This window comes from Gopherus flavomarginatus, chromosome 8 (assembly GCF_025201925.1).
Source record: "Gopherus flavomarginatus isolate rGopFla2 chromosome 8, rGopFla2.mat.asm, whole genome shotgun sequence".
Taxonomy (NCBI): domain Eukaryota; kingdom Metazoa; phylum Chordata; order Testudines; family Testudinidae; genus Gopherus; species Gopherus flavomarginatus.
The window spans coordinates 82,242,414-82,268,510 of NC_066624.1; the positions used below are offsets into that span (position 1 = coordinate 82,242,414).

General features: G+C 38.6%; 1 protein-coding gene across 1 annotated transcript in view; it reads left to right on the forward strand.

The window, feature by feature from the left end:
• Window positions 1-555: 555 nt before the first annotated feature.
• Window positions 556-26,097, forward strand: part of TRPC1 (transient receptor potential cation channel subfamily C member 1) — a 40,434-nt gene continuing 14,892 nt past the window's right edge. Inside the window, exons 1-8 of the mRNA XM_050965889.1 lie at window positions 556-817; window positions 1,989-2,143; window positions 5,203-5,304; window positions 7,281-7,483; window positions 11,533-11,664; window positions 14,516-14,711; window positions 16,144-16,480; window positions 22,136-22,275. Coding sequence (XP_050821846.1) covers window positions 682-817; window positions 1,989-2,143; window positions 5,203-5,304; window positions 7,281-7,483; window positions 11,533-11,664; window positions 14,516-14,711; window positions 16,144-16,480; window positions 22,136-22,275 — 1,401 coding nt within the window. The 5' untranslated portion in view covers window positions 556-681. The remainder of the gene's footprint in view (window positions 818-1,988; window positions 2,144-5,202; window positions 5,305-7,280; window positions 7,484-11,532; window positions 11,665-14,515; window positions 14,712-16,143; window positions 16,481-22,135; window positions 22,276-26,097) is intronic.

Genomic DNA, 26,097 nt, shown 5'->3' on the forward strand with positions numbered 1-26,097 from the left:
GAGACGCATGATAAAATACTAACACCATCATCTTTTTAGTGTGGGAGGTACTGAGCTGCCCCAGCACTGAGCCTGCCTCTCAGGCTGGATAAAACCTGCCCCCACCCTTTGCCCCAGAGCAAGGGAGACCCTGGGAACTACCGTGACCATTTGTCCCGATTTTGTAAAGACAGTCCCAATATTCAGGCCTTTCTCTTATATTGGCTTCTATTACCCCCCACCCTCTGTCCGGATTTTTCACACCTGGTCTCTGGTCACCCTACTGGGAACAAGGGGGAGAAAAGGGGCTCAGGAGGAACAGCGAGATGGCGCGAGGCCGTTAATGCACCTGGTGGGGAGGCGGGGGCAGGCTCTCCGGGCGGCCAGCGCCGCTGAACGGACGGAGGCCGAGAAGCAGCTGCCGCAACCTGAGGCATCGGAGTCCCGCCTCCCTCAGTCCCCGGTTCCGCCCCGCGTCCTCCAGCCAGGCCCCGCCCCTCCGGGGCCCGTGGCTCCCATCCGCGCCTGCGCAGCCAGCGGGGCGGGAGGTCACGCCCCGCCCTGCTCAGTGTTGACAATCTCGGGCTTGCAGCATCTTTGTCCCGGGGCAAGGCGGGTGCTGGGCGGCCCGCTGCGTGGGGAACCCCGGGGCTGACTGATCCGGGCCCCCTGCACCCCGATGGGCTTGGCGGAGCCGGCGCTATGGCCGCCCTGTACCAGAGCGCGGACCCGTCCGCCTCGGCCTCCCCCAACAAGCTGCTGGCGCTGAAGGACGTGAGGCAGGTGAAGGAGGAGACCACCTTGGACGAGAAGCTTTTCCTGCTGGCCTGCGACAAAGGTGCGGCCGCGGCCCGCCCCAAAGCCGCTGTCGGGGTCGTGTGCCACGGGGGCATCCGCTTGGGGGCCCGGAGGGGGCCTGCACCAGGTCTCTGCCCGCCGGGAGCTGCGCTGGGCAGCGAGCAGGCCCGGAGGGGAGCCGGGCTCAGGCCCCGCAATCCCTTGTCTCCCAGTGGGATTTGAGGTATCATTAGGTTAGGGCTGTGGTCAAAGGTCTCCTCGCAGCGCAGGCTGCACAAAGCGCCGCTGTAGCCGGAGACTTTGCCCATTGAATGGTTCTTGGATGTTTCCATTAGAACACAATGAAAGAAGCCTGGGCACCGCAGCGGAAGTTAGCAGGCAGAGGAGACAACGATGCATCATGTGAACTTTTACACGCAGGGAAATATAAAGGACATAAAAGGCAATAAAAGTAGAGAGGAGGGAGAGTTCTTATGGTTTGTAATCTGTTCCAGGCAGGGACCATACTTTCCAGCACATAATAATTTCCTTCCTGTCCCATAACATGGATTGCTGAGCCCCTAGGGAAGTTCTGTATTACTTCTCTCTGGTTTCTTCCTCCTCTGTGAATCATGGGTGAGTGGGTTCAATAATGCTGTATCATAATCTTAGTGTCCCCCTTTTTAAATTAAAAACTTGTAACACTGACAAATAAGAGTCAAATTAGGAAAGAGGCATTTAAATAATAGCGTTGAAAAAGAGACAGACTCTGACTTGGCTCCTCTTTGGTCTCATACAGTGCATAGGCATCATTGCCCTGATTATTGAAAAGCACTTACACGTGAGTTTGTACTGGTGGGACATAAGCAGAAGCTTAATACTTCCCTGAATAGAGAAAGATCTAAGCATGTGCTTAAATGCTTTCCTGAGTTGCAATTTATAAGGGGTGGGGAAGAGTGATTTAATTGTGTTGTTTAATTTCACATCTAATGTAAATAACCCATTTCTAGGTTGGCTGCTTAGAAGCCTTTTTATGTTAAATATTTTTGGCCAGTTGTCATGGATAACTGGTAGAGTATTTCATATTTAATGACATCTAAATTTTACAATTAGCATATGCTTTGCATTTTATTCTAATTGATAAAAGTAGTATGGTTTATTTAAATTTCAGAATATATACCAGTAAAAATAAATCCAAAATACTAAGACACATTCATACATTGCTTGTTTAGGTGACTATTACATGGTTAATAAACTCTTGGAGCAGAACAGCTCAGGTGACATGAACATAAATTGTGTGGATGTGCTTGGAAGAAATGCTATAACCATTACCATTGAAAATGAAAACTTGGACATATTACAGCTGCTTTTGGATTATGGCTGTCAGGTACAGAACCACTACACACTGTTTATTGTCATTGTTTTCTGTTGTCTTTTCAGAACTTGTAAGAAATTTTTTTTATCAATTTTGTCCTTTTTCAGTTGGTAAACACTGAACATTTCCCCCTCTGTGCCTACCTCATGTTTCTAGTGAAGCTTAAATAAACATGAAAATTTTGTTTACTTTCATGTTAGTGCATCATCATCTTCAGTGACGTCAGTAGAGCTCTGGAAATAATTTGGTTATTTGCGCTGCAGAGCAAGTGCACACATTGTTCCCCAAACAAATTACTGACTACTTTTTAATATTCTGAAATAGAATTGTAAGTTCTTAAAATATTTAGAATGCATAATCACTTTGCCACTAGATTATAACAACTTCTACAATGGATGAAGATTGAAGTTAGAACATGAAATATTCTTTTCAAGTATTTTAGCTCCAGTCTAACGCAAGCATACACTTCTATAGTTAGGAGTTCAGGTACAGTGTATTCTTAAATATTTACATTTTACATGATCTTAAAAGTTAGTTATGATATAAGAAGTAGTACAGTTTTTTTTTCCTGTTTCATTTCAGAATTGCAGAATGTTGCTTCTTTTCCACACTGTAGTTAGAATAAGGTTCAATTTAGATCTCTGACTGACAGAGATTTTAATCCAGTAGAATAATGAAAGTGCATCTACCTGTGAATTTTTAGTTTTGACTTGCAAGCTTTCTGAATCTCTTGCCATCCCTCAATTCTGCTTTGCTCCTAGGTTGTTCAGATGATTGTGATGATGGCTAGCTCTCCCTCCAAGCGTGCTTTCTCCAACTGTCTTTTAGGCAGTGGAAGCGTGTCCTGCCTATCAAGCTTTCCTTGATAAGATGCTGCTTGCTTTGCTGCTAAGAGGGGACAAGTTTCTATTGTAACTTCCCCCTTGTTTTTAAATAAACGTGAAGTTTACAAAGAACAATGTAAAGTGAAAAATAAAAGATGGTTTAACTTAGCCTTGCAAAAGCCTCATGAAAAGTTACCAACCCAGACAGAACCTCCCTTCTCGCTTTTACCATTATGGTGATGTAAAATATCAGTTTCTCTACTCCCACTTTCAAAATAAAATTATTTGCTCTATGCAGGCTAATGGAATTTTGGAAGGCTGGCTTAAGTAAAGATGATCACTATTAAAATTTATGATTGATCAGCAGTAAAGTTGAAAAATGGTGGAGGCTGGGGGAAGAGTTACAGAGCAACAGAATACAGTAACTCCTCACTTATCGTTATAGTTATGCTCCTGACAAATGCGACTTTAAGTGAAATGATGTTAAGCTAATTCCGTTTCCCCCTAAGAATGAATGTAAATGGGGGGGAGGGGCGGGTTAGGTTCCAGGGAAACTTTTTTTTGCCATACAGTACAATATAGTACTATAGTTGGGAGGTGCCCCTGCCTTATCCCACACAGGCACAGCCCACTGGCACTGGAGACAAGGAGGCTGAAGGTGCTGTTGGCAAGGAGAAGCACATTGCGCAGCAGCAGCAGCAGCTTACCTTACTCTGCAAACACCAGGGGCAGGGAGGTCAACCCTCGGCCTGCCCACGCCACCTCAACCTCCATGTGCCGCGTCCTTGCTCCTCCCCCTTCCCTCCACTGCCTTCTGCTGGCTTGCAGCATTCAGGAGGGAATGGGGAGGATCGAGGACATGGCACACAGGCTCTCCCTCCCTCCCCTGCCTCAAGCCAGTTGATTGCTGCAGGCAGGAGGGAGGGGGGAGGTGTGTCACATTCTTGCTCCTCCCTCTCCCTCCTGCCTGCAGCAGTCAGCTGGCTTATGTTCAGGGGGCAGGAGGGAGAGGGGAGGAGCGAGGACTCAGCACACAAGCTCCCCGCTCCCATCTCCTGCCCGTGGCAATCAGCTTGCTTGCAGCATTTGGGAGGGAGGGGGAGCCTGCGGGCCGAGTCTTCTCTCCCTCTCCTGAACGCCACAAGCCAGCTGATTGCTGTGGGTGAGAGAAGGGGGATCCATGGGGTCTGCTGGCAGATGGGAAATGCTGTGGGGGAGCTGATGGGGGGCTGCCAGCTGTTGACAACGCAGGCAGCCAAACAATGTTATAGTGAAGCACTGCACATCTCTAAATGGAGCATGTTCTGTAATTGAGCAGGGACATAAGATTGAAACAACGTTAAGCAAGAGGATATTAAATGGGGAGTTACTGTAGTTAAGGATCAGTGTACAACCCTGTACAGCTTTATTCTTGATTGTGTGGCTCTCTGAGATCATCTACAATTGTACCACGCCAAGTAGAGATATTCCAGGCAGGAATTATAGTTTGTGTTGCTAGAACAGCAAGGAGGCAGAAACTCTTCCTTGATCCTTCTTGAATGGTTTGTGACTCTTTTTCCCTTATCCCAGACAGGAGACAACATAAGCATTTTAAATAGCCCTCAATGTTGGCCCTCTCACATTTCTTGAAATTATATCTTGTTTCCAGGACCTAGGAGTGAAGTTTGTTGAGGAGGATCACTTTCCTTTTCAGATCATTGTTGTTCACTCTTGCAGTGGAACAAAACTGTCACAGTGCCATGTTAACTCACAGAATGACTCAAAGATTTGAATCTTCACCCTACACATGGTAGTGTGGATGGATAATGTTGATTAATACTGCAGATTATGCATTGTTTTGCTAGGACACACTCCTATGGATTTAGTACTGACTTTGAGCTACAGTGTCTTTGCTTAGATTGACAAGGATTACAGGTTTGGCCCTGGAGAATAATAGTACGGGAGAAGCTTGTTTATATTAGATTTCTATCTGTCTTCCATTATGGTGTTTTTAAGATCAGTTTTATTCTAAAATGAATTTAATCTGTTCCTGCATATTTCTTATATCTGCCTATAATTGTAGTGATTTTTCTTTAGCATCTTTATCATTTTATGGCAGTGTTTTAAAAAAAAAATCTAGTAGTTTTTTATGTAGTTGAGTACATTGTTTGCTGTTTATATTAACTTCAAAATTCTACTTTTTTTTTTTTTTGCATGCTATCTATTTTACTGTTGTTTCAGATTTAACCTCCTATTTTCTCTCTTCAGTCAACAGATGCACTTTTAGTGGCAATTGATTCAGAAGTGGTGGGAGCTGTTGATATTTTACTTAATCATCGACCAAAACGATCCTCAAGACCAACTATTGTAGTTAGTACTCTTAATTCTTGTTAATTTTAGTCGGTACACCAGAAATTAAAAAAAAAATCCTCTAAGGCTAAGAGGCTGTAAAAAAATTAACTGAATACTAAGGTCTAAATTCTGTCCTGTTACAGCTGCAGATCTTCATATGTGATCTTGATTTAAATTGTATATTTACGCTCTTTAAATTAAAGTTAGTGATAACTATCATATTACATACATGAAAAGAAAAAAATCAGTGCTTGTAAATCCTTTTTGTAGTACAAATTATTGGCAGGTCTGACTGACAAAAAACAGTATATTTTGGGTAAAACTTCTCTGAACTTAAGATTCATCTGAAATTTCTACCTTCATTTAAAACTAATAATTTGAGATCCTTCCTTACAATCATTAAATATCTAGGTGCTTTAAAAAGTTTTACTGTGTGGAAAAACCTTGTAATGAGAGAGCATATCTGTAGTGCTGCAGGAATGAGTGAGGTGAGTGTGCAGGTTTGCATGTGCACATTACAAATAACTTGTGTATAGCTCCTCTGTACCTGAGTACTGGAATTGACAAAAAAAAAAATTACTCAAGAAAAAAACACTAATTTATTAATGAAAATTAAAAAAAAAAATACTGAATTCTATTTTTCCATGGGCAACTTTTAACAATTTTCTTTCTTCATAACAAGATTCTCATTCTGACATTTCCATGTGGAAAACATTTTTAATCTTTTAAGTTTCCTTCCAAGAGGAAATAAGAAAGGAAGAGAGACGATGAAGTAGGGCCCTTAAAAGAAAACAGTTGGGGTTCTTCCATATTGTACCAGACTATCTCTCTCAGAGCTACAAAATGGTTGAAATTTTTTGTGTAAATAGCTCATGAATATATATGGGGATCTCATTTAACCTTAACACTGTTTCCTTTCAATATAGTAGTCCTTACAATTTTTATAGCTCCGAGTATTCCATGTTGGTACAGAACAAAGCAGAATTCCAGAGAGAGTGCCTGTGGGTGGGTTATGAATTGTGTATTTTATTTTGTGTTAGGGATGACTGACTCACAGATTGCGGAATGAAGCAAAGTCATGAGTGAATGGAGCGTGAACATTATCTTCTCCAACTCATGAACAAAAAAAAATGTGTGATACTGACCAGCTGCTTTTGTTATGAATTATAAATTATTTTCTCCTCAGTAGCCAGGATTCCCCAAAGTTCTAAAGGGCTCTTATTTTGCTAAAGTCATTGTCTCATGTTTCTCACAGTATGTTGAGGAAATCGAGAAAGTAAACTTTCCTTTAAGTGGGAATTACATTACAGAATGGGTGAGCTCCAATTTTAAAGTAAATGAATTAAAAAAAATAATAAATGAAGACCTGGGTATGGATATATAGAATATTATCAAAGAAGTAATGGAACATATAGAGAGAACTTTACAATACATAGGAGAACATGCTGCTGTTTCCATCTAGGTCTTTCCAAGTAATGCAGGTTGTAAAAATTAAATGTTTATTTTTCACGGCTCATATGAATTTTGTATTGGTGAAAGGCACCAGAATTATCGCCCTAGAGGCTAAAAGTTATTTCTAGATCCTCAGAGTAGGTGCAATGTGAGAAGCAGCTGAGTAGTCTTTCCACACTACTCTGTAAATGTTTTTTAACCCTAACTGATGGACAGTTTCTGGTAATGTGAGGGTTCAGTCTTCATGGCTTTTTAATCTTGTCCTTTTTGCTGACCATAATTAATGTGTATATTTGTCCTCTGAGAACTGAAATGAGATAATAGTGTAATTGTATCTGTAGGAGGCAGGCAATTTCCAATATTTAGATAGCTTACAAATTTGTGAAATCAAGATTGTTGGTAGGGGGGGAGGAGGAGAATATTTTAATCAGAAGTTCACTGTGGCCTGTGTTGATCACTCATGTTGTACACTAACTTATAGATAAACATTTTAATAAAGTTGCATGTGATAATCTAAAACACTTGTCTAAATGTTATTTCAGAAACTTATGGAGCGTATTCAGAACCCAGAGTACTCAACAACTATGGATGTAGCGCCTGTCATTCTAGCTGCTCATCGTAACAATTATGAGATCCTTACTATGCTGTTGAAACAGGATGTATCTCTACCCAAACCTCACGCTGTTGGCTGTGAATGCACCTTGTGCACGGCAAAGAACAAAAAGGATAGCCTACGGCACTCCAGGTCAGAAATATCAGATCTTGGTAATAACAAAAAATCCTCAAGGTATACCAAACTGCATAAATCTATGGCATCATTCAGAGTCAGGTTCGACATGTCTCTCTTTAAGTTGGGATTTAGAGGTGTATTTTATCTTATATGTTTATTAGGGGATAGATTGAGCTTGTATGCCTTAGTGGAGGTCAGTAGGATTTCCTTTGGTTTCCCTCTATGATCTGAAGGTATTTATTCAGATTTGTTTTAAGTATGTATTTTTTGTGCGGTGTTGGGGGGTTTTGGTTGCGGGAGCCATAGAAATAAAACTTGCAAATAAAAATAAAGTAGTAACTAATTTCATGAAGAAAAAAGAGAAAAATTCATATATAGTAAGATATATATTTTCCTTCAATAATTGTAATTTATGCTAGAAGGAGGGTTGTAAGCCTGAGCAAACAACATATTATTGGAAGTTACTTGGGAAAGTGGAGAACTAAAATTCCAAATGTGTAAAATTAAATGGAATTTGGTATTTTACATTAATTATGATGTAAGGGTGCAAATGGAAAAGCAGTTTGCTGACTCAAACCACAAATTTTATTTATTAAACTCAAAATACTTCAAGACTGGAAATGATTAGATATTTGAAGCGTTTGTGGAACAATTCCCATACATATAAAGGTAGAATAAGTGGATTGTACATTTTGAGCAACTCTTATGTGTCTAAATGGCTCAAAACTAAATTGAAAGCACTGTTGTTGGCATTCAAATACCAAGGGCAATATTCTGATACCCTTACTCACATTGGGTAGTACCTTACTCCATGAGTATTCACATTGACTTCAGTATAAGTCAGAGTATCAGAATCTACCCCAAGACATCAGTGATTTAGGCTATGTCTACACTATGGACCTTACAGTGCTGCAGCTGTGCTGCTGTAAGGTCTCCTGTGTAGATGCTCTGTGCTGGCAGGAGAGTTCTCTCATGACCACATAATTAAACCACCTCTAATGAGCGATGGTAGCTGTGTCGGCAGGAGAGCGTCTCCTGCCGATGTAGCGGTGTCCACAGTGATGCTTTTGTCGATGAAACTTTTGTCAGTCGGGGTGGGTTTTTTTTTTCCCACACCCCTGACCGACAAAAGTGTAGACATAGCCTTAGAAATACCCAAGATAGTTACATGTAGCTGAAACTGAAATGAGCTATTGAGATTTGACTTGACAGCTTTGTTTCAGAGTGGAAGTGGAAGGGTGGTGTGGGAAGTATGATGCACATGTTTTGGAACTGTGAAATTACATATGAATTTTGCAGAAGGAAAAGCAGTGCTGTAAATTAGATTAACACACCTACATTTGCGACTTTCTCAGGACTTCGGTATTCTGACGTTATAGAAATTGCTGACGCTTCCTTTGCAGGTACAATGTGGATTACATGAGCTGAAACTCTAATTGTGGTGATAATTTAAGAGAGCTATTCTATTAACTATAAATTACCACATTTACTGATTCCGGCCCCCCCCCCCCCCAAAAAAAAAAATTGTTCTCATGACACTCAAGACTAGAGCACAATGGAGCAAATTATACTCAAACCTCTGACCTTTTGAAATCTTGACAAATTAGCGTGTGATTTATTTTTTAAATATTTTGCTGGTTGCTGTTTAGTTCAATATACACCTCTACCCCGATATAACGCAATCCTCGGGAGACAAAAAAAATCTCACCGCGTTATAGGTGAGACCGCGTTACATCGAACTTGCTTTGGCCCCCTCTGTTCCTTGTTCCCTGACCGCCCCCTCCAGAGACCCCTGTCCCTAATTACCCTCAGGACTCCATCCCCTACCCAACCCCCCTGCAGCTTGTCCCCTGACTGCTCTGACCCCTATCCACACACCCCGTCCCCGACAGGCACTCACCCGCAGTGGCGGGAAGTGGAGCAACGTGGCCTCAGCCTGCTCCACTTCGCCACTTCCCAGCCACGGTGCTCCGCTTCCTGCCACTGGTGAGTGCAGGGAGGTTGGGGAAAAGATGCTCTCCATACTCACCTGTGGCGGGAAGTGAAGTGCAACAGCTGGGCGCTGGCAGAGTAGAGCGGGCTGGGGCTGGGCTGCTCCGCTTTCCGCTGCCGGTGAGTGCGAGGAGGTTGGGGAAAGGATGCCCCCTACACTCACCTGCGGCGGGAAGCAGAGTGACGTGGCCCCAGCCTGCTTTGCTTTCCTTGCCCCAGCTGTGTCGGAAGGGAGAGGAGGTAGGTCCCGCACTCACCCGGCAGGTGAGTGCGGGGGGGAATCCCTTCCCCTAAGCCCCCTCCCCCGAGTGACACGCCTGGGGCCGGGGCGAGGGAAGCAGAGTGGGCTGCTCCCGGCCCCCCATTAATCCCCTGGGCCACTCTGGGACTGCTAGGCCCCCAAAATTGCCTCCCCAAAGAGCAGCGTGTCAGAGCTTTACTGCGTTGTATGCGAACCCGTGTTATATCGGGTTGCGTTATATCAAGGTAGAGGTGTAATAAGTAAAAGTTGTAGTGTTGATGGAACCTAAAATTCTCAGTTGCAGAGCATGAGTGGAAAGACTTTTACTAATTTTGTATTCTAGTCTTTAAAGTTTTTAACTAGGTTTACATCCTCTCTAGCTGATCTGTTTTTCATTTAAGTGAAACACTTATTTCCTTGTCTAATGGAAATAGTTAATGGATCAAAAATCAATTTCTAACATATTTTGAAGTTAGAATTTATCCTTCTAGTTTCCAAAATAATTTTCACATTGGTTTTTAAAGATCTTTGATGGAAATCTTGGTAACTAAAAACTTTCTTGGACTATGTTTATGCAACAGATATGAAGTTTATTTTTATTGCACTTACAGCCCATTAATTTTTCTTTAAAGTTTATACTTATTTTGCATACTACAACAATCTGATTATAGCAAGATGAGAATTACTGGTCACTACATAGATGAAGAGTATTTCCTGATCATTCCCCCACCACACAAGATAGGATCATGTCCTTTTAAAAAAAATAAAAATAAAAATAAAAACCTTCCTCTAGCAACCCAGAGTTCTGGCTAGTTAGGTAAGGTAGTTAAAAGAGAGAGAAAACGAAACCCAAAACTTTGTTGCAATTTGCAGCTGGTGTCCAGTGCATTTAGAATGAATGGGCAACATGCTCTTGGGGTAAAAAATTGAGCATGGAACCCAGGAGGCTACTAGCATCAGCCTGGGTTGGTTTGGAATGAGAGAACTCACTAGTGTGACTTAGCTTGTATGAGATTTAAGACCCACCTTCATCTCACGAACAAGGGTTGGGTATAAGGATGTTGTCTGTCTTCCCTCTTGGTTACTGTAGACAGTTTTACCATACCAGACCCAAATAGCTGCCTGGTAGTTGAAGATAGAGGCATTTTACTTCCTGTTCTCCAATGCTTTGAGATTCATTTAATAAAGCTGAGGCCTCTGCCCTATTTAATACATTCATTTTGACTTCGTTTCTGTGGGTCATGATTAATGCTGTGTGACTGTGCACCTTTGAAATTCATGTCATTTACCAGTCCTGCTGTCTGACTGGAACAAGCATTACTTTAACTGATGTCTTCTGCTGTTGTACTGACTGTGGTTGGAATAGCAGTGAGGAGAAGAGAGCGAGCCAGTGTTGCAAGCCTTCTATGATATAAACTCCATTTAAAATAGTGGGAGTTCTGCATATATTAAGGACTACAGAATTGGGCTCAAAATCTTTTCCTCCTTTGACACATCACCTGAAATGTTTCTCACTTCAAAATTCTAAGTGACCCAATGTGTTGTCTTTAGGTCTAAAAAATCAGCAGGCGTAAATGCTCTGGGAGAGTACAAATGGAACTTTAATTTCCTTTTGTCCTTTTGCAGTTAACTTCAAAGTAGATACCAGCACCTGACCTAGTGAGATTTATGAACCCCGCCCCCCCACCTCCTGATTTTATGGCTATAATCTCTCTTTAAATTAGTTTTAGCTTTTCTGAGAATTCAAGACATATTGTGATTCGAAAATGCTAATCAAATGAAGCTGCTGCATCTTAAGAAGTTGCCTTACTCTCTGAACCTTTTGTCTCAGATTTCGTCTTGACATCTATCGTTGTTTGGCCAGTCCTGCCTTAATAATGTTGACAGAGGAGGATCCAATCCTGAGAGCTTTTGAACTTAGTGCAGACTTAAAAGAGTTAAGTCTTGTCGAAGTTGAATTCAGGTAGGAATGAAAAGAACTACAAACTTACTTTTGTCTCTATTTTGTTTTCCATATAGCTCATGTTTTTGTGGATTTTTTTGTTTGTTTAGCACTGTAGTTAGCTATTAAAAAAAAACAGATTGAGAATAATGGTGGGGATTGAATTAAGACTAATGAATAATCAAACACATTTTAAACACATTGCTGAGCATTGTCTGCCAAAACTTTTTCATTTTGCCATACTGAAGCTATGTTTACACTACCATTTATGTCGGCAAAATTTATGTCGCTCAGAAGTGTAAATATTCCATGAGAGATCTTACAGCAGCGCAGCTTCATCGGTACATTGTTGCCACTGTAAGCTCTCTAGTGTACACATAACCTTAATCATGTGATCCTTTTTAGGAGGTAGGCACTTGAGTGTGTTTAGTGTCATCAGCCTTTCACCGCCCCAGATCTGAGTTGAAATTTGAAGTGAATTGATATTAAAAACTAGTTGGACACGACAACACTTAGCTCCTATCCCACACAATTTCTAGCTTACTCATATCTCAAACGTATTCTGTAATTTGCCAGGACTAACATAACAAGGAATTCTGCAAGTCAGGATTGGGGTTCATGTACACACTATACAGCACTTATCCACACGGAGCCTGACTCAGGTTTGTTTTTTTTTCCCTCTTTGCTTACTCTATATGAACACTAAAATGTAAAAGAAATAAATAAATCTTGATACCAAAACTGCCATGTCTATATTATAAATTAACGTGCCACATGATTTTGTGTTAAACTAAGCAGGCTTTTTTTTCCTGTTAAAAATTGCAAAATATTTGGCAACTGTTAATTACTACTTCTATTTAAAGTATTCATATAGAGGTTGGATTTAGCCTTTTGTAAAGAGAAGGGAATAAAATGATGATGCAAACTAAAGAACTGGTGCTAGATGTTAGTTTGTAAGACCATTAAGACTTAAAGCACAGGCTTATTATAATAAGGAAAAACTGTAAAGACCCTGAAGACCCCCCTGGAGCTGCAAGAGGGGCCAGATCTGAGATGGGGGCATAGAATTGATATGATATGGGAACTTGGGGGACAGAATTGATTTGGCATTGGGGGAGGGGGGAGGAAAATGTGGAACTGAGAACTCCTGCAGCAGCGGCCAAAATTACCTTACTGTACATTTGGGAGAGTTGACGATGCTAATCGCCTCTCTGTAGGAGGAGGTGGAAGTTAAAAAATCAAGACCACCAAAAAATCACAATATTATTTTAATATTGTAGTAGTCTTAGCTGATTAAACAAATTTAGGTTCTGCCCTAACATTGCTTTTCATACTGAAGTTATAGCCCCAATATCTTAATACTCTATTCTGCTATGAGATGTGCTTCAATAATACAACCTCCAGTGTATGTTGTGACCAGTAGCAGGAGTATATTTCTGATATAATAGATTAACTTGTATCCAATTTTTGCTTTCTGTTGTAAATGGAGATCTCTTTAGAAACTCCTTTTTTATAAGGATAATACATTAAACTACTATTTTAAACACATCAGTGTATTTTTAAAATACAAAGCTGCTCTGATAAAAGCTACTTATTTACCATTAGTTACATTTAAAAAAAAAAGTTCAAGTAATTTAACAAAAAAAATCTTTCATGCATTAGAATGGCTAGTCATAGCTGCATCAGAAATTTTCTAAAAGTTATACTGTAGTAAAAAGAGGTTAAGCTTTACATTTGAATTGTTGCATGAGTCACATGGTTCTTCCTAATTCTCTTCAGAAATGCTTGTCTGAGCACACAGTCTTCGGTCTCTGTATCTGTATTGCAACAAAAACGCAGTGGTTGTATCTTAGTCACAATTTTAAAAAAATGGTTGAAGGGAAAAAAGTGAAATCTTTGAACAAGGATACAACTGGAACCAATTTAAAATTTTTGTTTCAAAGTTTCTCTCGTCCTATCTCCCCATTTCCCTCAGATGCAAATACTTCAATATTGTATTAATAAAGGATCAGATGATGATTTGAAAGATCCACTTATAGTTCTGTTAGCTTTCTCTCTGCATGTTCACATCTGTTAAACTGCGACTTGCTTTCTTTATATTCCCTGTATTTAAAAAGGATCACAGAAATGTAGGGGATAACGATCTATCTCAGCCATCATTTCCTAATCTCATGTAGATATACTTTTCTTGTCTAAGGCAAAATATCAATTTCCTAAATCTAGTTTCTTCGTTATTCTCTCTCAGTGAGGTTTCAGCTCTTGCTCTTATGTGACGATAGCTTGTATTGAAGTATATCACATTCCCTGGTGAGACCAGCAGAAAGTGAGATTTTTTTCTCCGTATCTATGATTCTATGAATTTAATAAATCAGTTCCAACAAATAGACTTAACTTTCAATTGATGAGATTAAAACAATTCCTACATAAGAAATGGTCAACTTTTTCCCATGCCGTGAACTATCGTAAGAAGATTATGTGAAGATTATTAGTAAATTTTTATGAAGGAGACTGGGAAGTGTACATTTTAATCTGTGGAGATTGAAACTCTGAAGTTACAAGTAAAAAGAAGACAAATATTATTACACTACAATGCTGTTTAGTAATTTCACCTCCATAGATCTGCAAGATTAGGATATAAAGGATGGTGCACACAAAATTGAAGTACGTTGTCACACTGGAAACTTGCATAGACCTGTCTTCACTGTGAATGGCTCTAGAAAGTGCTGTTGGGCTGTAATTTTATATAACAGATTCATATAACTCGGTTTTGTTAAGCATATCTTTCCATGCCCCCAATTAATAGAGATAATTAATGTGTATATTGAAGTCTGAGTCGGAGTACATTAATATCTGCTACTTTTGTATTTTTTAGAAATGATTATGAGGAACTAGCCCAGCAGTGCAAAACCTTTGCTAAAGATTTACTTGCACAGGCACGGAACTCACGGGAGCTGGAAGTTATCCTAAACCATACAGCTAGTGATGAGCATGTGGACAAACGAGGATTGTTAGAAGAGAGGATGAATTTGAGTCGCCTAAAACTTGCTATCAAGTATAACCAAAAGGAGGTATGTCTGTCTGTCTCTATTAATTTGTTAAAGATAGGCTTGAAAGGATTAGTTTATTGTCGGTATATACAGATTTCACTGTAGACACACAAACTGATTAAACAATATTTCCTTCAACAGTAATCAGAACTTACAGATAGGCAAAGTAAGAAAAATTTGACAGGTCGTATAAAAAAAACCACCCCCAAAACTAGCTATAGTTAGTGAATTTGCTATACTTAGAGCCACAGTTTAAGAGTTTAAGGCCAGAAGGGATACCAAATAATCTGATCTGACCTCCTGTATATCAGAGGCCGCCACCACCATCACCCAGCACTCTCACACTAAACCCAACAGTTAGACCAAAATATTACAGCCTACAGGAGACTGAACTATTATGTGCCACAGATAACTGTTAAGCAAACATACAAAAAGTATTTCAGATGCACTTCTGGTTTTGATCATACCTTTTTTACCACTGTGATTGGATGAAATATAGCATCTCTTTTTCCTGTGTAGTATGAGAAAAGATCCATCGATCCCTCTCTCCCTCATAAATAAATATTTTATTGCTCGCAGGTTTATTATAGTGAGAATTTTTCATGATAGGCTTTCTGAACTATTATGGTTGTAAAGGAGGAATTATTTTTTCCATTCATCTTGAAATTAAACTTCAAACTGTACTGAAATACAAACAGTTTCTGACACACACACTTTTCTAACAGAATTTTTGTTTTAATCTGTTGATCTATATAATATTTCAGACTGAAAGTTCCTGCTTGTGTGGGCCTTGATTTAGCAGAGCACTTAAGCTGTCACTTGTAGTTAACCTTGTTTTTAAGTTCTTTGCTGAAGTAGAGCCATAAAAATTAAAAGGTAGATCTGACTGGTATAGAATTACTTAGTCATTTTTGCCCTGATTCTGTATGGCATTGAGGGTCCTTTATTCCTATTAGTTACAAAGACAACACAATGCACAACACAATGGTGTTAGTGATCTTTGGGGCATATAGTACCTCACAGAATCAGTCCCATAGGAAGCAGCACGTTTTGGAGAATGGCATGGCATTTAGGTCTGTATAACAGTTTTCTAAAAGATGATAAAAAAAAAAGAAACAGTTAAATCATTCTTAATCTGACTGTTGTCCTGGCCTCTCGAGATCTGTTCTTGATATCCATAAAAAAACTAGTGCTATGGAATCCACGTTCTAAACTTGTGGATGGGAAAGGAGGTGAAAGTAATTCATATTTGTGATTATCTTATTAATATTTTCCTTTTGTCTCCATACTAACATTTTTAAAAGTAACATTTAAAAGTTATCTTTCAAGATAATTCATTCTACTTGCTTAGCAGAAAATGTGTAATACCGTTTGATCTATAACTGACTTATAATGGCTTGAATATAGATTTTTAATAATGGTTACCTTAATCAGGGCTTACTTTTTTTCCCAGTTTGTTGCCCAGTCTAACTGCCAGCAGTTTCTCAACACTGTGTGGTTTGGACAGATGGCAGGCTACCGACGCAAGCACACGTGTAAGAAGATTTTGACTGTTTTGACAGTTGGCATCTTTTGGCCAGTTCTGTCTCTCTGTTACTTATTAGCCCCTAAATCTCGAGTAGGTCGAATAATTCACACTCCTTTTATGAAGTTTATTATTCATGGAGCTTCATATTTCACATTCCTGCTATTACTTAACTTGTATTCACTGGTCTACAATGAGGATAAGAAGAATACAATGGGGCCAGCGCTTGAGAGAATAGACTATCTTCTGATAATATGGCTTATTGGTAAGTATCAGATGGATAAAAAGTTAGACAAAATGTTCTGACATTGGCCATTTCATTGATCCAGCAATAATGTTGTGTGCTACTCTGTAGGAAATGAGAATTCCAATCAATGCTTGGCATCCCTTGGCTGGCTGGAGGATAAAGGGTGAAGAAAGTGAGATACTTATGATCTAATGGTGTAGCAATTCTTAGTAGTCAAAGTAACACTTGATAGAGCTCCCTGCCAGAAGCAGTGACCAGGAATGCTATTTTGGAAGGTTTGCTAGAGTGCTGCTGTTCAGGCAAGAATGATCATGTGGGATATGGTTTGGGATATTAAGATGATAATGTGAGAACTATGTGTTTTAACTAAGTTGCAGGACTGTTTTAAATAATGACATGACAAAAAAAAGTAAGCACGTGTTCCTGATATGATTAGTTACTCCCTCCATAAGAGAGAGTGAGAGATTGCTAGTGATTTTTCATTAATGCCAAATTAAAAATTAAGAGTTCAGAGGTCATCTTAATTTTCAACACCCTTTTCATGACTGGGTCTTTTTGTTTATTATATCGGCTGTTCAGCTATTGTGAGCTAATAGTTTTTTTTGGTCAGCCACCTACAAAACAGCTGTTTAATTTCTGCTAAGTCCTGCTTTTTTTTTTTTTTGTTTAAAACAAAAAAGTAACTTTCATTTGGCATTTTTAAAGTGATCTTGATTCTCTTGTGACTTGGGGCAAGGTTTGAAATTAGGCTGATGTTTGATAGAATTTCAGTATTGATAGTTAAAAGTTTCAAGAAGTAGAGAAAATGTAATTAAAAAGATCATATTAAGCTTCTTGGAAAAACATATTCAGTTAAAACTTTTCATGCACTTTATGCAAGTTCATAAAATGTATCTCGGTTGAAATACTTCTAGATTCTTGGAATAAATATGTAATTTATTTCAGCTCAATCAACTCGTGTACCATGTTTCCTTCTATTTCAAATTGATTTTGTTACTGTATGAGTTGTGGATCTCGGGAGCCATGAGGATTTACCTATATTTTTCCTACTCAAGTCCCTTTATTGATGCAGCTTTTAAAAAAAAAATGGAATTTGGTCCAAGTGTTTGCTGCTGAACAGTGCAAAATCTTTCCCTTCTAAGTTTTAAATAAGAAACCTCCACAGCAGTCTAGTCCCCTACAATCCAGGAGGAGGAGACCACCAATTGAACCCAGTTTCCTGTGTGTCAGTATAGAAGAAGATTGGTAACTTGGCCTTGCATTTCCAGTTCTGCAATGTTTGATTTTTAGTTCAATTTCAGATAAAAGGTAGAGCCACTGCAGAACTGGAAAATGGCTTAAGAAGAAAAATACTTGTTTTTATGTAAAATCTTCTTATTTGTTATATGAAAATCATTGATTTTTTCCTCTTTTTCGCCTTTTGTTTTCTAATTGTATTTTAAATTTGTCTCCATTATATGTACTTCCTTTTTATATACCAATATCATTGATAATATCAACACATCCCAGAGAAGCATATTTGCAAGTTAATTGTGCTTGGTGGAGAACCAGTAGAGGGAGCACAGATACTGCTTTTGAGTAGAGTGGGTCCCAAAACTTTCACTGTTCTGTTTTATGAATTTGTCAGCCCTTTTAATGGTTTTCTTTTAAAGTTGAAATCTCTAGGACTTTGAGAACCAAATTATAACAGCCTTAATATATGTTAATTCTTAAAGACTGTAAACAGACATGTAATCTATATCCTCATTTGTTTGATTGGAAGTTTGTAAAATACTAGTGTTGCAAAGTTTACCGTTTGTGTCTAAATTGATTCTATCACTTTTAAAAAAATATATACTCTGTGAGACAATTCTGTTGAATGTCTAGAAATCTAAAAACTGTTCAATAATTCATAAGCTTTTTTTAAACCGTATTTACTCAAAAGTACCAACAAATAATATCACATTATGGATTGGTGATAGTGTAGGTATATATTAAACCTGTCAAGCGATTAAAAAAATTAATCACGATTAATTGCACTGTTAAACAGTAATGGAATACCATTTATTTAAATAGTTTTGGATGTTTTCTACATTTTCAAATATATTGATTTCAATTATAACAGAATACAAAATGTACAGTGCTCACTTTATATTTATATTTGCACTGTAAAAAAACAAAAGAAATAGTATTTTTCAATTCACCTAATACAAGTACTGTAGTACATTCTCTTTATCCTGAAAGTTGAACTTGCAAATGTAGAGTGATGTACAAAAAAACCTGCATTCAAAAATAAAACAATGTAAAACATTAGAACCTACGAGTCCACTCAGTCCTATTTCTTGTTCAGCCAAGACACACAAATTTGTTTATACTTGTAGGAGTTAATGCTGCCGGCTTCTTGCTCACAATGTCACCTGAAAGTGAGAACAGGCGTTCTCATGGCACTGTTGTAGCCAGTGTTGCAAGATATTTACATACCAGATGCGATAAAGATTCATATGTCCCTTCATGCTTCAACCATCATTCCAGAGGACATGCATCCATACTGATGACAGGTTCTGCTCGATAACAGTCCAGAGCCGTGTGGACCTATGCATGTTCATGTTCATTTTCATCATCTGAGTCAGATACCACCAGCAAAAGGTTGATTTTCTTTTTTGGTGGTTTGGGTTCTGTAGCTTCCTCATGGGAGTGTTTACAGCACTCAACCCAAGGTTTAAGAATCTGAAGTGCCATCCAGAATCTGAGAGGGACGAGGTGTGGAGCATGCTTTCAGAAGACTTAAAAAAGCAACACTCAGATATGGAAACAACAGAACCCAAACCACCAAAAATGAAAATCAACCTTCTGCTGGTGGCATCTGACTCAGATAATGAAAATGGACATGCGTCGATCCGCTGTGCTTTGGATTGTTATCAAGCAGAACCTGTCATTAACATGTCCTCTGGTGGTTGAAGCATGAAGGGACTCTTTAGCGCATCTGGCACATAAATGTCTTGCAGCGTTGGCTACAACAGTGCCATGTGAATGCCTATTCTCACTTTCAGGAGCTGTAAACAAGAAGTGGAGAGCATTATCTTCTGCAAATTGTAACCAGACTTGTTTGTCTGAGCCAATGGCTGAAGTAGGACTGAGTGGACTTTGTTTCATTTTTGAATGCAGGTTTTTTTGTACATAATTCTACATTTGTAAGTTCAACCTTCATGATAAAGAGAATGCACTATAGTATTGTACTTGGTGAACTGAAAAATACTATTTCTTTTTTTTTACAGTGCAAATACTTGTAATTAAAAAATAATATAAAGTGAGCACTGTACACTTTGTATTCTGTGTTGTAATTGAAATCAATATATTTGAAAATGTAGAAAACATCCAAAACTATTTAAATAAATGGTAGTCCATTATTGTTTAACAGTACGATTTAATCCTGATTGATTTTTTTTAACTGCTTGACAGCCTTAATAAATTGTAAAATCCAGATACATTTCTAGTAAGATTAGGCGTGATAATGATTTAATCCACAGGTGGAAAGAAGCCTCTTTAAGGAAAAACAATAGTCCTAGCATATTTAAACCAGCCTCCAGTATAACAGATCAAACCTACAAGTAGAGACTGTGCCCTAAAGACATGTAGCAATTCTATGAGCAACACTTATTTGAGAAGATTTTGTGTCTGGGCAAGGGGAGGGGTGAGTTAACGGGTACAGTTGAGCCAGACCTCCAGTTAAATGACTAGTTTAAAACAAGGGGTAAAACACTTAAGTGACCGAGGCTTTTAAGTCAATGTTGAAATTTGGATTTAGGCTGCTAGGTCACTTAGGGACAGATTTTTGAAGGTGCTTAGTTGCAGGTAGGTGATTCGTGATGTTTTCAAAAGTGCGTAGGCACTTAACTCATATTGAAATTTGTTTCTCTTGTTCAGTATTTTACCTATACATGTAAGATTGAAAGGGAGTGATTTGTAACTCAGACACATTACTAGTACCCAAGTAAGATTTTTTTTTGAGATTAGTAAATCTTAATACTTTTAAGTATTTTAAATGTGTATATAAATGGGTTATTTTGCATTTGTTGTTGAAGCATATAAGGAAATACATACACAGTAAATGTAACTTGGAATATCTCCAATAAAATATATATTTTTAAAAGTACTAAAATTAACTTGGAGGAGAATAATTATGTTATTTCAACTGATCATTAACTAACTTTATCTTGTTGGAATTTGGAGCATTGGTGTACTCTTTATTGAATCAGTAAAATTCTGTTTTTGACTCCAAAACTTAAAGTTAAAACCAGGTTTTGTATACTAGATTAACGTTTCAATATTTTGAGTGCTATTAGCCTTCCCTCCCAAAATAATCAATCCAAGACAAAACAGCAGCAAAATCTTATACATCTAGACAAATGATGTGATATTTTTAGGATTTCCTATACTACCCTTTTACACTGTTTAACTTCTTTTGTTAACTAGGTCAGTTTTAGTTACACATTTAAACAAATTTTGCAATGTACAGACAAAACACCCCAAAACTAAGACTCAGCCAGGAAGAATAGGTGTACTACCTTCTACTTCTAACTGTGGCAGGATGTGTTTTCTCTTCTGCTTGGCTCTAATCTTTTGTCATTGCAACATATATCTCACTGAACTACAAGGAATGTCCTGCAAAAAGTATCTTAGGTTATTTATCTGACTTGCCTTTGCTTGTGCTGGACCGAAGTTTTAGAAGACTTGCCAAACCTGTGCCAAGTCCAACAGTTTTTAGTTGCCAGTAATGTAAATGCTACTTTTCTCCTAATTTTTAATATAGTAGCAAACATCTGAATTACACAAATAATCAGTTATTTAATGTTCTGCTGATTATTTGGCTATCTTAAATGTGCAGCTGAATTTCTACAAAAGGTCCTTTGAAATTATGAAATGACAGGTTGTGATCTGAATATTCACTCACTGAATTTTATTAGCTGAATTTTTCTGAATCGGTGTAAAGTGGTTAACAATGGTAGAATTTAACACCTAATTGACGTCAGTGATTCAGTAGCGAGAAAAAAAAAGTTCCATTGAAGAACTTTTTGTGGATAGGCTAAACCTATACATTTTACAGGGTAAAATCAAAACCCTTGTTTCCTGTTAAGTTACCTTGAAACAAATAGGTAAAAAAAATTTGAGACATTAACCTTACAGGAATTATGATAATTGTAGTGAGAAAAGTTTAGTTTTAAGCTGTTTTTTCTTGGTTCATTTTCCAATTCAAATACATTCACAAAAATATATTTGTAGCACAAAGTGATGACGTTCCAAGCTTTCTGAAATAAAATTAACTTTAAAAAAAAGGCAACTGTAGTGAGGCTTTGGACTCTTGTTCTAAACCAGACACTCCTCTTCTCCCTTATTAAAGATAATTTTCTTCAGTGAAGAGTTGACTTGTGGAAGGTAAACATTTATAATTACTTTATCATTATAAATGATAATTACTGCACTGTTGTATTTTATGATCAAACTCAATACTGTTCAGATAGATGTACAAAAGTCCCCCTTTCCTCCTCCTCGCTAAAACACTTCGAAAAGAAGTAGGTGCCCTTATTTTAGTTTAAAAGTAAAACAAAACACCCATCTGGAAAACACTAGAACTAGTAGAAAGCCTATACAGTATAATACAGTGACATATTTTTGTTTTCTTTTTCTCTCCACCAGGAATGGTGTGGTCAGATGTCAAAAGACTTTGGTATGAAGGCCTGGAAGACTTTTTAGAAGAATCTCGGAATCAGCTTAGTTTTGTCATGAATTCCCTCTATTTGGCAACCTTTGCTCTCAAAGTAGTTGCTCATAACAAGGTGAATATCCATGACTCAGATCTCAAGCCCAGCTGGGGCTGATTGGGGGGAAAATACAGAACTGTTTTTATTTTGACAAGGGCTTAGGAAAAATAATTCTGCAGTCCTAAATACTGAAGGCCATAGTCTCATCTTCGTCTGCCTATATTTAACAATGATGCAGAACATAAACATACGAGGGGCTAGCAACAGTTTTCTATTTTGAAATTATAGTTTTGCTAGATGTAAGGATGTTTTGTTGCATTTGCTTAAACTCCAGAAATAAGGTGTGAACTTATGCACATGCCCCTGTCTGAAACTGGCACATCAGCTACCCTGATTCTTTAGCTTTTTAGAGAGAACTAATATTGACCCCTATATTTAGGTTGCTGAACACTTTCTATTATATATATTTTTTTAAAGAATCTCTGACACCTCAGTTGTATGCAGCAGGCCTTTTAAATTCAGCAGAGAGAAGGCCCTGAGGCCAGAAAAGTGCCTTTTCTTTTCTCCATTAAATTCTGTTGGCTGAGGTGTATAACCTTTGAAAATCACCATTTCCTTTCTGTTGGTTACATCATAAACAAACTTTTGGCAGCTTGCAGAAATAACTGAACATGAATAGTCTCAAAGTCTGGGCTAATGCAGCAGCAGCAGCAGACACTGCGGTGGGAACCTTATAGCAGATCTCCACTCTGACAAATGGGAAGGGAGAGAACCTGGTCAGGCATTCCTGAACCTAGCACTTGGTTCAGTTCCCCTCTCCGTGTGGGGGGGAATCACATGGGAAGGAGGCTTCTATTTCCTGGAGGGGAGGCAGAGCATGCCAAGCTGTCCCTGACTACTTGCCCAGATCCAGCAAATAGGTTTGGTGGTCATTCCTCTGCTGGGAAAACAGCCTTCTCCTGCTGCCTGCTAATTTTGCTATCTTGTACTTCAAGATGCGCTATAGTGTTTAAAATTCAGGGTTCAAGTCTAAGTGATGATGAGGCATTATACATTTCTTTAGTGGCACATAACAGAATTTGTTTTTATCCTTTCCTTTTAAAAAAAAATATAGGAAATTTTATATACAAAAAAATTACATTTAACAAACTTCATGAAGATTGAAAAATCAAGTATTTGGATGTTGGGAAATGCCAGAATGCAGGTTGCCACTTCAGCCTTCATTCCTTAATCCACCCGGCATGTGTGTACATTATGAAACCAGTCTTTTGTTACATGGTCACATACTATTTTTTTCCGTGGGATCGCAGCCTCGTTTAGTGTACAGGATAGATTGGTGTTCAGGGAGTGAATCACGACTGTATAATCATTGAGGCTGTTTGAAGGATCCTTGCTCTGTAAGGTGTATGGAGAGAAGAGAAAGGCTTGGCTTGTTAAGGTGGATGCCACCTAAGAAAACTGAGTTCTGTCCTTCCCCCTGCCACAATCTTATGTGTTGCTCAACAAGTCACTTAAACCAAATTTCTGACAGGTGGCCTCTAATCCTGTGTGCCTCATTTTCTGTGTAGCCGTCTTGAGATAGCTGGGGCCTGACTTGTAGATGTATTGAACATTCATAAATGAAACGAAAGTCCATCAGAGCTGTGAATGCTCAATACCTCTGGCAATAGTGCTTGCAATCCCTCCCATCATGGTATCATCTGCAGACTATAAGTGTACTGTATGCCGTTCTCCAAATCATTTATGAAGTTATTGAATAGATCCGGGACCAGGACAGATGTCTGTTGGACCCCACTTGTTATGCCTTTCCAGTTTGACTGTGAACCACTGATAACTACTCTCTGAGTATGGTTTTCCAATCAGTTGTGCACACACCTTTAAAATGTTTGTGAGGGAGTTGGTGATAAGCCCACTAGGAAAGACCATTAGAAAATGAATTCTATATTCATTGCAGGCATGGATGATGTGCAGTAAATAAGGCAGGGACCGTTAATTGAATGATGAAAATAAAAAATATTGAACAGCTTCCTCATTTCCTACTGGGGGAAGAAAAAGCTTACAGGGTTGTAACGCCTCATATGATTATACTTGGTGCCTTCTGATAATGAAACAATAAACAGACAATCATTATTGGTACATGAGACTATAATCACAAACAGCTTCTGCCCTTCCTGAGGAGATGGAATAAGAAGTAAAATCACAGACTTTCAGATAGAGTCCTCTGACAAGAAATATGAGGATCATTTTCTTATTTGCTAAATACAGAAATATTTCTGTATCCCTGTCCTATGATATTTCAGTCTGATAATTATGGGAGGCTTTTCAAGAGGGATGCCCCTCTACAAGCTTCTAGTCCATACAGATCCACCATTCTTTTCTCTCTTCTGTTGTACATGGATGTTTAGTTTACTTCCCAGTGACAACACTGTAATGTCAGCATTAACTGTGTTATTGCTGATCATTTTTTGAGGATGGAATTGTTTTAGCAAGTAGTAAGGTGGTCCAGTGTTTAGGTTGCTAGGCTGGAACTTGGGAGATCTGGATTCAGTTCTTACTCTGCAACAAACTGCCTGTGTGGACTTTGCCAAGTCACTTTAGTTTCTCCATGTCTTGGTTCCTCAACTTTAAAATGTGATAATAGCAATTCTGTACCTCACTGGAGTGTTATGAGGATAAAAATATTAAGTTTCTGATGTGCTCAGATATTACGGCCCTATATCAGGGCCTATACCAGGGCCCAGTGTGGTGGGTTGTTCATGCACATAATGAGTGTCTCTATTTCAGAGTTTACAATCTAAATAGACAAGATAGAGTAGGAGGGACAACAGTATCTTAGGTATAATGGGAAAGGGGAGTTTGAAGCCCATGAGGCTCTGAAATGAGAATTGCTACAGGGAAAGAAATGCAGAGAGAAAATAAGAGAGACACAAAGACAGAGAAGAAAAAGGAAACTAAAAAAGGATGAAGCTGAAGGGTGGGAAAAAAAGGTCAGAGATAGCAATAATCTTAAAGTTGATATATTGTCCCATGGAGTGCTGAATGTGATATTGAACAAATAATAACAAAACAATTCAGTTACACATTAAAGTCATAGTCTACCCTTGGACATTTTCAGAAAGTTCTATTGGGAGTTTTACTGTGGATTGAGGGGAGTAGTTAATCCTAAATTTATATCCCTGGTCAGTGGACCATAATTAAAAGTGGAATTCAGATCTCTCCACCAAATGAGGTTGATACCCCTTATCTGGCATGTACAAGAGAATTTGGTTTCAAAGAGTAGGTGAGCTTAGTTTTGTTTCTCCTGTTTATTTCCTCAGTTAGAAGAGTTGGTGAGTTTGGGAACACTGCTTATTGAACAACCATTTAGTCAATTCTCACTAGTTACATAGGTCAGAATACTGCATCAGAAATTCTGGTTTTGAGCTGTAGCACTGTTCTGTGTTATCGTCCCCTTCACCAAAACCTGAACCTCTCCCAAAACTCTTTGTTGCTTTTGAGGTCCTTATGCTGAGTTTTTTCAAGTATTATCTAGGAAGATCTTGGGGTTGGAAATAAACTTATGTGCTGTTACCTCTGCTTGGCTGTCATAAAAGAAACCTTCCTGATAGATCAGATTGGCCATTAGACTACTTTACTTTTCTTCTGGCAAAATTCCTCCTCAAGACTCAAAAGCTCATTCAGTCAGAGCATTCTCTACATCATGGACAGAAGGAAACAGAGCGTAAAGAAATCTGTAGGGCAACTCTTTGATCGCTGGTGCATTCCATCATCTTTCAGTATAAGTAATCCTGGACTGATTGCTATCATTTGGGCCAGATATGCTCCTGTCTGCAGATGCAGCTTTCTGCCATACCATAGTCTTATGGCTTGCCATTAAATAATGAATGCCAGTATTAT